Here is a 12,253-nt window from a genome sequence, read left to right as displayed (position 1 = left end):
TAAAAAGATTAATGCAATTAATACTATTCATATATATCATAGTCAAGTCACAGGTATTCTCATTAATGTCATTACTTTTTTTTTTAAATTGGAAAAATCATACCTGATTAAAGAGTCACCGTTCTCTAAAAAAAGGGTGAAATAAATATGTTATCAACAATAGAAAATATAAAATAGTACAAATAATGACTTATCATTTTTTAAAAGCAATCCTTTGTGATCATTCCTTAAGATTATTCTACACTGGATATCAATTATATTACTGATAGGCAATTAATGCACTATGAATCAAGGGTATATACAAAGGAGCACAGGTACAGACTGTAGGCATAGCAAACTTATTCTGTAAAATAATACCAGAAAACATACCATGTCTTCAGAAAGATAGTGACATCCAGGAACAGAAAGCATTTAGAACCCAAATGAACCTGACCAGAAAAGAAACTCTCCACATCATATTATCATATACAATTGTCAAAATACAAAATTAGAAATAATATTGAAAGCTACAAGAGAGAATGGTCAAACCACTTATACAGGCAAACCTATAAGAAGAACTCATATTTTTAAACTGAAAATTTAAAAAACAAATCAGTATAAAATGATGTATTTCAAGCCCAAGAGGGGGGAAAAAAGTGGAAAATGAAGGGCATTTATCATATTATACAGAATAAACCAGAAAGTCAAGTATCATGTGTTTTCCCTTACATGTGCAATCTGGAAAATAAATAAAGGATACTCTAAAAATAGAAGTGATGACTAGGAAAGAGGAAGAAGACTAGAGGGAGAGAGAAGGGAGAGAAAGAAAGTAGGCAGGATAGATAGGATTCAAGTATAATATCCCTGAATGGAAATGTCAGAGTGAAATGAAATCATTTGTGTAAAAAATAGGAGTCAATATTTATAATAAAAAAGTGTCCATTTTTAAAGCAAGCCCAATTTATTATAATGTCACTATAGAAGCAATATACAACATACTAATTTTAAAATATTAAAGACAGGTAAGATTTCTGAGCCTAAATTTTAAATAATGAAAATTTTTTTCAGAAAGCACAGATTTAAACTTCAGATTATAAATTTCCTACAATTACTTAATTCTAAATTACAGGATATTAAGAAGGAAATTAAGAAAAATATGAATGACATATACACATTAATTTGTTTCCACTCCTTAGTGATCAAACTTTCTTACTCTTTCTTATGTAGGGTAGGAACACTAAGGGTAATTCACTATGAAAAGGCACTAAGTTCCATACTCAGCACCAGATAAAATAGTAAAAATACTGTATCCATTTAGAAGTAAAAAAAAAATTTTGAGAAGTCTTACCTGCTTTCCTGGTTTGCGTATGTGCATGTTCTGCATTAGTATGATCCAAAATAATTTTCCTATTACAATGTATGAAAAAGTAATGAAATTAGTATCAATGCTGATATGAGAAATACTAACCAAACAAATTGTGAAAAGTGTTTAGATAGCATCAAAGTTAATATCAGTACTTTCCCCATATATTACAAATGTGCAAGTTCTCACTACAGGTTATTAACCTTACAGTCACTTTTATGTTGTTAAAGGAGCGGGTGTTTGTTTTGTTTTGCTTTGGGGATGAGGTTTCAGGCTGGTCTTGAAATCCTGGGCTCATGTGATCCAACTGCCTTAGCATCCCAAGTAGCCAGGGTTGAAACATATACCACTGCACCCATAAGTTGCAATCAAAGAAGAATAAAGTAAGGTGAAATTAATTTCACCTGCTCAAGACTCAAGACATTAACTAAATTAGCCTGACATAAAGGAAAGTATCCTGAACTCAGAAAATGTCCTCTCTCTATAACCAATAGCTCTTTGTTCTTGCACACATCATTTCTCTTAGCTCAAATTCTCCTTCTAAAAAATAAGGATTGTACTGCTTTAGTTCACATGTTGTTATGAAGACTTAATGAGAGAATATAAACCATGCTGACAGAAATAGTAAAGTAATGGAATAATAATTTGTACATCAATGTTGAACTGTTTGAAACTGAGTAAAATCCAATTTTTCACAGGTTCTAATGATCAAATATTATAATTACTAACAAATACTAATGAGTCTTAAATTGGGTCACTGGCAGTGATAGTCTCTGTGCTTTATTGTTTAGGACAAATCAGTTATTTAATCATTTATAACTCAATTTATTTTTAAATATAATTGAATGACATAAATATTCCCTGTAATGAAACTAATCTATCACTGGGCTTGGAGTATTACTATTACAGCAGATCTTTGTTCAGAGTGAGGCTTAATTTCCATGTTGATCTCTAACTAACTTGAAAAAAGAAAAAAAACCCTCTTTTATACATGGATACTGATGAGTCATGATGAGACTTAACTCTTTTAGATGCAATGAATCTACTTTAGTTTCTGAGAATTCTGTTTAATGTCTTCTTTTTGAGGAAGAATTTGAAATATTCTGAAAAATGAGGCACAGCTCCAAATAGCTGGGTAAATTTTCATTCACAGGGAAAACAAATCATATGAGGTACCAGTTGAAAGCTGGCACCCTCACTTGGAAACTGACCTGGAGCCTCCCACAACCAAATAAAATGTGCTTCACAAGATAAAATGAGGTGTTGTGGTACAGATCTGCTAAAAAGACAAGAGAAATCTCAACTCTTCCTGTAGCATTTTTGAGGCTATCCCATAGTTTTGAATGATGCCAAATGATATGTGCTGGCCAAATAACAAACAAAAGCCTCAAAGGACCACTCATCATGAAGGTCTAGGTTGTAAGCTGAAGAGCAGGATCGGTGTGCTCACTATGGGGTGGATAAAGCTAGGAATCCAGCTACCAAAGCAGGTGCCTATTGGGAAACAATGGCTGAGGATATAAACATATGTACATGTGAAAGGAAAAAATGTTGTGGCTTTTAAGTTAAGTGGGTATTACCATGAAGAGTCAGGGATCTGGATCAGTCAGGACAACCTAGTAGCAAAGTTAATCATTACCAGACTGCAGGACTACTTCTAATGCAACACTGCAGCAACAGAATGGACAGAAACAAAAGAATGACTGGAAAGTCCTTGTTTTCCCACCCTCTGGTGAAAGAAAATTTTCTTCCTTAGACATAAGAAACTCCTCAGAGAAATTCAAGGAGAATGTGTGAACAGCTAGTTCACAGCAAAAGTAAGGAGATTTTCTGTTAAACTGACATTGCATGACCCAAATAGCCAAAAGGAAAAATCAAAGATATTATGCTATTTTTGCCCCACATGCAGGGATTATACTTGGAATGTAATGGCTATTGCTGGGATTCCTAAGGATAAAGGTTTTAAAAGTCCTGAGACAGGGGCTGGTGGAATAGCTTAGTGCTACAATGCTTGCCTACCATGCCTGAGACCCTGGGTTCAATCCCTAGCAAAAAAGAAAAAGAAAAACAAGAATGAGAAAGAGAGAGAGACAGAGAGGTCCTGAAATGAATCCTGCACACATTGTTCCTTCTAACTAGTCTAGACTTTTTGCAGGGGTCCAGACTGAAGAAGTGGACTAACTCACTGCATTCCAAACATACCTAAACTATGAAATGTCATTAATGTGTAAGATGCAATAGTTGTAATAGTTTTGAACCTCCATTTAATTAGTATTTTAATGTAGACACTTACACATTGAAACAACTAGCAATAGCATAAGATAACGCGTTCTTTCCAAACCGATCTTTCGCAGAGGTATCAATTCCTCCATGAAGAAGCAGCTCAATTATATGTTTTGCTTCATATTTGGTAGCCAGCATGAGGGCAGTCCTAAAATAACAAAGAGATAACCTCACCTTAGGTACTTTAAATAATGAATTGTCTTTAATATAGTTATTTAAACAGATAATTTGATATATTTTACCAATTTAATTTAGTTGTATAGAACTAAACCTTTACATATACTAACACACATAAGTATCTTAAAGTGTTCATCTTTGCATATTACCTCCAAGTCAAATAGGAAAACCCAAACAGGAAGCCTCTTGTCCCACTGGGGTATTACATAACAGAAGTGGCAAATTTGAAGTCCTTTGATGGACAATAACTATGATGAGGTCATTTAGCTGAGGTAGGTAAAGATCTAAATGAAGAATGATCCATTTTTCCCTAGTCTAATGTAATATGTTATAACTCTCAGTTATGACTATAAAGTAAAAGCTTATTTGCTGGCTTAACAATAGGAATAAAAACAGTGATAATAAGAGTCATTGCAGATTCAGGTGATGATGATAAGCATTTGCTAGGCACTGAAATCGATGCAATCTACATAATATTCCAACCATCTTTCAAGCATATATTAATCACATTTTCATGTCAGGAAACATATTTTTGATGAGTAATGCTTCCAAGGTGAAACACCTGGGAATTAGAAAAGGTAGGAATCCAAACCAGTCATGTTTGGATCTAAACCTATCATTTGTCTCTTTCTTACCTACATATGACTTATGTTTATTAGCATATATTTATCCCAGTAAAGGTACCTTATTTCCCTTTGCTCAGGTCAATTAAAAAATACATCCATCAAAATATGTTAGAAATGAAAAGGGGACTTGAACATAATCTGGCAATAGTAATTAATACTTACTTAGAGATAACCAAAAATCCATGTTCTTCAAAGAAAGTAGTTTAAAGCAAAGGGTCATCCAAAAGTAAATGATTTTCAATGACTACTTATGTTCAATAGAGCATTGTTAAAGAAAAAATACAAAGAAGCAGAAGTTTAAATATGATAAAAGGTTAAGCATTTCGGTATTGAATGAAAAAGTAAACAAATAGCCCATACTTTATAAAACTGATGAAACTAATGTGAAACTCCTTTGGCTGAAGGGTTGATGATACAATCAATAAACTCAGATTACAAATGACAAACATCACCCAATATTATAATGAAATCTGAATCATTACATATAATGTTATTTGTATTTCCTAGTCCAAATAATTGCTTTTCTAAAAGGTGATTCATGTTCATATATTTCACTTTATCCCAATAATTATAATATTCTTCTTCCCATTAATTTAATATTTAAATTTTTATTATCATTCCATAAACTTCAAAAAATATCACTATTATACCTTTTATCATTGTCGACGGCATGTATATTTGCATTATTCTGAATTAAAAGTTCTGCCACTTCTTGTTTATTGTGCTTCAGTGCAAGTAAAAGTGGCGTGTGCCCATCCTAGAAAACAACAAAATAATTCACAAAATTTCTCAACTGAAGCAGAAATCGTATAAAAGACCTACCAGGTTCCAGAGATCTTGGCCTCTATCATAGTATTATGGTATCTTGAAGTTGTGTGTTTGCGGGTTCCTTCTGAACCAAAAACTTCTTGAGGACAGGGACTAAGTCTTTTATCTCCATAATCCCAAACCCCAAAATATAAAAGGTAAAGAATTTAAGTATTTTATTGCATTAATGAACTAAATATTCTTTTCTAGAGTACGGTTTATCCATCTATGTTCCAAAGAATGAGTACTTTTCAAGTAATACCAACCTCATTGTAAAGATTCCTTGATCCATTCTTAGAGAAAACATTATAAAACTGTTCATTGTATATCTAGTATTAAAGTCCTTTGCCATCATTAATACCAATTTGACCATTTTTTGTGTATCAAACAGTCACACTGGAGGAATTAAGAGTTGCAGGGAGATAGCTCTGACAGTTTCCAATAAGAAGGAAGCTTCCTCCATGTGGTACTAACACATTTGATTCTATTTATGGTATCAGTATCCCAGATACCAATGTCAGGCACTCCTGCTCCAAATGGATCAACAAGGAAATGGGTTTTGAATTAAAAGAGGCTTCAAATAACTTTGATTTCATTTCTAACTGGTTCTTACATTTGCTTCTATTAGAAAATGAAATTTGTTTTTATTACCTGTTAGAAAGTTCAACACAAAATATATTCACTCTTAAAATGATAACCCTAAATTCTCATTATTATAACTATTATAGTGCACATCTACTTTTTAGATTCTATTTCACTCTGGTTCCATTTTAATTACAATTTAAAACTATTATTTCAAAAATTTTATGAATCAACAAAAAGTTTATATTAATCTTCATGGGTTGATTTTAGCATCATGAAAAACACTAACTCACCTGGATTTTAAATGTTGACTCAATGAATGAAGGCAAATTAAAAATATCCATGAGTTACGTTTAGTCTGAAGCCCTTGATTTTATCTTTGCTGTGGATGTTTCCAAACTGTCATGTACAATGCAAATATTTGCATGTAAAATTTTTCCCTTAATATCATTTTTTACCCAAAAATGATATCATAAAATGTAATACAAAAAAATTCATAATATCTTCATCTCAAGATTTTTTCCAACACCATCTATGAACTAACATTCCATTTGTTTACTGTTCTTCCAGACTATTATTTTAATAAGAACTTAGTTGCATAGAATGCTGACACTGTTATTAAGAGGATCCCCCCTCTGTGTTCTTACTACATGGTTTTCAGTTTTTAAAACTGCTAAACTGATTAAGCTAGAGTCCCAGAAACATAACAGATCTAGTGAGATAGTCTAACATTAAGCCTCTGCTAAAATTTTCAATACTTGGTATTATTCTAACCAAGAAAATCATCCTTAAAGTCAGCATCTGTTGACCCAATGACCTGAATGATAGCAAAAATATAAAACCCTTAAAAGGTCAGTCCTTGCTTATTGAAAGACTGGCCATAAAAAAAAATCCTCAACACCTTTTAAATGATGGTGGATGATTAATGTTGTTGGAAGGAAAAAGTTGTATTCTGTAAGCCAAAAATTTATCACTACTCCTACTTCTTTTAACTTCCCAGTCATGGAAATAAAGAAAAACAAATATAAGTTAAACTAATATTATCAGAAAGTAAGATTGGAAGAAAGTCAAATTCCAATTCTCCCAGATATTTCTTCAGTTTGGGGGATCTAGGAATTTCGATATTACACTTCTCAATTTAGTGATTAGTCTCTAGGAGTTGGGTAGGAATCTCAGGATGTATTTGTAAATATCCATGTCCAGGTCCTACTGGATTTACTATATAAACCTCCAAGGAAGAGCCTAGGTTTCTAAATTGTTAAAATCTTCCTCAGGTCACTTTGAGGTACCATTCTAGTAGAGGAGCAGACAGACAATCATCTCTTCATCTCAGCTCTTATTTACAGGGATGATTCCCCTCACAATTTGGGCAATTGCCAAAAAAAAAAAAAAAAAAAAAAAAAAAAAAACAAGAGACAGTCATTTACCAAATATTCTATTTAAGTTTCCTAGGTAGTAACAGAATAAGAACCAGTAAATTCAAAATGCAGCTTGGTTTCATATGTAACCCTCCTAAAATTGCTCTTTAGGTATGTTTGCAACTCTGCATCTTCCTTTCCTAAATTAAGTAGTTATTCTCCAAATTGAATAGCACATCATCCATATACAGAAACTGGGGGAAAAATTACAAAAAATAAACTCACATTGGCCTGAATACGATTTACATTTTCCACTTTTCCATTGTTCCTGCTAGAGTCTTACCACAGAGGGATAATTAACTTTTATTTACCTTTTCCCACAGCAATAAAATCACCATTTATTTAAAATTGCTTTTGTTTTGTTTGAGTTTTAAGATAAAGCCTATTTCCAGGGAAAAATTTGCCTCCCTGTTTTGTTTTACACTATTTATAAAAAAAGTTTTGGTGCACATAATTTGGAAACAGGAAATGTTTTTCCTTTAAAAATTCAGTGTTTTCACGAATATTTGCAATTGGTGCATACAAGAAAGCTGTGCCTTCTAATACTTCTCTTACAGTATTGGTATTTAAAGTGAAGTCTTCATCTAAAATCAGCATACTACAGTGATGCAGCCACATCAATATTCATAGCTGCTCAATTCACTATAGCCAGATTGTGAAACCAACCTAGATTCCCCTCAGTTGATGAATGGATAAAGAAACTGTGGTATATATACACAATGGAATATTACTGAGCCATAAAGAATAATAAAATTATGGCATTTGCAGGCAAATGGATGAAATTGGAGAATATCATGCTAAGTGAGATAAGCCAATCTCAAAAAACCAAAGGACAAATGATCTCACTGATAAGCAGATGATGACACTTAATGGGGGTGGGAGGGAGGCAAGAATGGAGGAAGGAGGAACTGTATAGAGGGAAAAGAGGAGTAGAGGGGTGGAGGGAAGGAATGAATCAAACGCCATTATGCTATGTAAATGTACACACAAATGGTACGCCTCTACTTCATGTACAGAGAAACAAGATGTATCCCATTTGTTTACAATAAAAATAAATTTAAAAAAATAAAGTGAAGTCTTCGACAGCCATTTATTTCAAAACATTTTCCTGCAGTGAGTGCTTATGCTTCTAAATATGGAAATGGACACTACATATCTCATTATTAAAACAAATGTATTTCAAACACTCTAGAAATAAAATTGGGTGATGTGTACCTTGTTTTGTAATTCCATATTTGCATTGTGTGAAAGCAGGTTTTCTGCTATTGCTGTTGTCTGACAAAAGACGGCATAGTGGAGAGAAGAATATCCATTAATGTCCTGAACATTTGGATTGGCACCATTATTTAGAAGAATTTCTATACATTCCTCATGCTGGTGTTCTACTGCCTGTTGGTATGATACCAAGAAATATACCATAAATTCAAGAAATGGAAGCCAAACATTTCACAGGGTTCACAAATTAGTTATATTTAAGTTACATTAAACTCTTTTTATTCAAGCATTTCAACCAAATCCACCTCCTTGCAGAAACCCTAGGCTTCTAATGTATGTACCTTATTCAGTGCTGTGCTGAAGTAGTTATCAAGAAGTTCAAGGTTGCACTTCTTCTTTATTAACAGGGTCACCAATTCTGAATGTCCAAAGGTACTGGCATAATGGAGAGGGGTCCTAGGAAAGTAAGAAAATCCACTGGGAGATCATACAGCACTTTTCACCTACTACAGAATCCAACAGGTGAGCCAACCTAGTCTGCCACAGCATCCCAACAAGGCTGCTCCAAGGTCTGATATCTTTCAAGGGCAGAATGGTCATTCACAAACGACACTGCTGAACGTAAGTGAGCTTGTAGAGCTCAGAGGACAGTGACACTGTACATACTCAACCTTAGCTCTCAAAGTGACTCCAGGCCTCTGGAGAGACTTTTCCTGTAAATACTATGAATAGCTCTGAGATGTAACACATCATGATCAACTGGAAATTAATGACATTGGGGAGGTCTTGAAAAACTCAGTTGTTTTTCAAGAGAACTTCACGATTTACAGTCATCCTTCTCCACTCATGATCATCCAGACTGCCAATCCAGCAGCATGCTGTGCATGTCAAGAAACCCCCATACCCACCATGCAGAACGGCCAGTATTGGAGCAGCCAGTATGGTCAATGGTTCCTGGAAGGCCTGCCACCTGCACTCCAGCCAGCACTGGGCTCCTTCACCCAGGTGGAGGTGTAAGACTGCAAGCCCCATTAGACCATTCCTTTGTAGGAGAGTTCCCCTTGCTGTGCAAAGTCAAGCAGTGCTTGCAGCGGCCACCTAGCTAGAGCTGGATGAATTCAGACGCCTCCTGGTGGCAATACAAGAATTCCTCAGTGAAGGGCAAGAAGTGAGGTTGTGGAAGACCAGTGCCAGACACCTCCCAAATTCAGCAACATCGAGGCTGCTTTGGGGCACCCCACAATCATGGTGGCCTTCACCAGGGGCCTGTCTTCTACAGATGCAGTAGTATGCTTCTGGTCCTAGTAGGTTGGGCTAAGATTCAGAATCCCTGGGTTCTAGCATCCTAGGCAGCCCAGAGTCACAGTTAGGGAGGCTCCATCTAGGTGGAGCTAGCTGTGAGATGCCAGGGATACTCTTTCTGCACCTGCGCTGGCCTCAAGGTCCAGGAGACAGGCTGTGTCAACACCGCAGTCCATTTCCCCTTAGTAATGGCCCCCACTCAGGCAGGGGTTTCCTCTCCAAGGTGTAGCCCTGACCTCCCTGAGGGCAAAGGACACTGAGAGGAGGCTGCAGGAGAGGGCTCAGTGCCTGGCTTTGGCTAGGGCAGCTGCCATACCACCCTTTTGCACAACAGACACCCATGACTGCACTGAAAAATCTCGATGTGTTCGCTGCTTCACTAAGAGTGAAACCTTCCAGTGAATTCTCGTCTCTCTCAGGGGAACTAACCGCAATTAGTGCAGCGCTTGCAGGAAATTCAGGCTTGTCAACAAATCTGGTTATGAAGATGGTTGACTGCTCAAGACAATACTGAGTAACCTTTCAGAAGTTGATGAATGAGTCCAAGTGGAGCATACAAGAGATATGGAAAGTCTATTGAGTGGAATTGGCACCCTAAATATGCTAGTGTGAAATAACATTAGAAACAAAAAACAGAAAGGCCCAAGGAGTCATCTTGCCATTTCAAAATGCCCTGGTAAGGGCCTCGGTAGAGAACACATATCCATAGGTGTACACTGATGAAATGGACTGCAGATTGTATTCAAAGAACTATTTTTGCCCTTAAGTTGCTATATTATGGGAAACGTTTTGCCTCCTGCTGCACTTTTCTACACTGTACATAACATGCTTTTTAAAAATGTTTACATTAAAAATAAAATGCTGTGTACATAATTTTGTGATTTAAATCATTTGCAGCCAGTCAAGAGTTCTCTAGGGGAATTTTAAGTGACTGGCAAGACGGCTAACGTTTTGTTTTGCTGCTCAATAAGAACTCCGGGGTGCTAGATAACTTCATAGTCTCTAGATCCCACGTGTTGAGGCGCCTGTGAGGGCGGGAAAGTCAAGCACCCTGGTGAAATGAGAACTGGCCTCAATTTCCCTCCTTCTCCCTGGGCCCAGTGGGAAGGAGGAGGCTTCTGCCATATTGGCCACACCTTCCCGGGTAGGCACCCTGTAGGCACCCTGTCCCTAGGGCCCCTGCCACCCCACCCGATTACCTGTTCTTCTTGTCCCTTTCATCCACGCCAGCTTCCCCATGGGCAAGGATATGGTTCACTTTCTCCACATCGCCCCCGCACACAGCCCTGTGGATCCTGGAGGGAACCTTATACCGCAATACTCTTTTCCGGAAGTTCCGGCCAATGAAACTCTCGGCCGGAAATAATTTAGAGTCCATGACTAGGCCTCAGAGGCCCCGTAACAGCACTGGGGCTCTTCAACACTTCTGAAATTCAGAAAAGCCAACCACTCTCGCCAACGAATTGCCAACGAGTGGGGGCTGAACCGCTCAGCGGTCAGTTATCCCAACGAAAGAATGGTTACCTAGCAACCCTGCGCGTCACAGAGATTGAGTGCGCATGCGCATCTTGTGAGCTTTGGCCAGCTTGGAACCTATGCAGACAGCTTTGGCTGTCCTGCTCAGAGTATAGTATGGCAGACCACGCTAGAGGGTCGCTGACTGTGCACGATCAGGAAACCCCCCACCACCTGCATGATGGCCAGCACCTATGCGGCCAGTGTGGCCAAGCACTCCTGGAAGGCCCACCGCCTGTGCTCAGTCAGCCTGGGTTCTTCAGGTGGAGGTTTAGGACGTGAGGTGTTGGGGAAGGCGCTAGAAGCCAAACTCGAGGTGCAAGGCTCCAGGTCCCATTGTAGGAGAGTTCCTCCTCTAGGGGGGCTTTCAGTGCCGGCTCAGGTAGAGCTGAATGAAAGCAGATACCTTCTGATAAAAGTCCAAGAATCCTGTGTGAAGGGCAAGAAGTCCTTCCCGAGCTCCTGGACAGCCAGTACCAGGTGCCACCCAGATTCAGCACCATCAAGGACCCAGAAAAGGTCATTTCTGAGGATAACCACAGCAGACAACCGAAAACCTCATCCATACTGGACACTCCACTCCATAAAGGGACTTACATTGCAGCACCCCACAAACACCATCCACCTCCCACTGTGCCCAGGCTCAAGTGTACTGAGTGGCGACCTGTGCACCCCAGAGGGCAGCAACCATATACTGCCCTGCCCTGTGGGCTACCCAGCATCTCGTCAGGCAAAATACCTCCACGTTATACTGACACACCTCACACTCTCCAAAATATACACTGGGTGCCACACCCTGGATTTGACAGCATTGGATACAAGGAGTTCCCTTCTGGAGGGCATATAACATGGTATAACCAGGCTGCTTAGTTACAGAAAATTAGACATCCTCTCCTCCAAACTGACAGGAAGCTAATAGGTACCTAGATAAACCAAAGTTTGGAGGGAGTCTCCTAGAATTGTTTCAGAGTGAGCTTGTGCGATCA

General features: G+C 37.6%; 1 protein-coding gene across 2 annotated transcripts in view; it reads right to left on the bottom strand.

Moving 5' to 3' along the window:
- The window catches only part of LOC306659259 (uncharacterized protein), a 32,789-nt gene extending 21,569 nt beyond the window's left edge, over nucleotides 1–11,220 (bottom strand). For both annotated transcript variants that reach the window (XM_079136679.1, XM_079136680.1), the window contains exons 1-7: nucleotides 10,952–11,220; nucleotides 8,792–8,906; nucleotides 8,451–8,624; nucleotides 5,079–5,185; nucleotides 3,636–3,773; nucleotides 1,328–1,386; nucleotides 104–125 (exon numbers count right to left, since the gene is read on the bottom strand). In XM_079136679.1, the coding sequence (XP_078992805.1) occupies nucleotides 104–125; nucleotides 1,328–1,386; nucleotides 3,636–3,773; nucleotides 5,079–5,185; nucleotides 8,451–8,624; nucleotides 8,792–8,906; nucleotides 10,952–11,130 (794 nt within the window). In that variant the 5' untranslated portion in view covers nucleotides 11,131–11,220. The remainder of the gene's footprint in view (nucleotides 1–103; nucleotides 126–1,327; nucleotides 1,387–3,635; nucleotides 3,774–5,078; nucleotides 5,186–8,450; nucleotides 8,625–8,791; nucleotides 8,907–10,951) is intronic.
- Between the last annotated feature and the right edge of the window lie 1,033 nt (nucleotides 11,221–12,253).

The sequence above is a fragment of the Sciurus vulgaris genome, assembly GCF_902686455.1.
Source record: "Sciurus vulgaris genome assembly, chromosome: 4".
NCBI lineage: Eukaryota > Metazoa > Chordata > Mammalia > Rodentia > Sciuridae > Sciurus > Sciurus vulgaris.
This window is presented reverse-complemented; position numbering and strand designations above follow the sequence as displayed.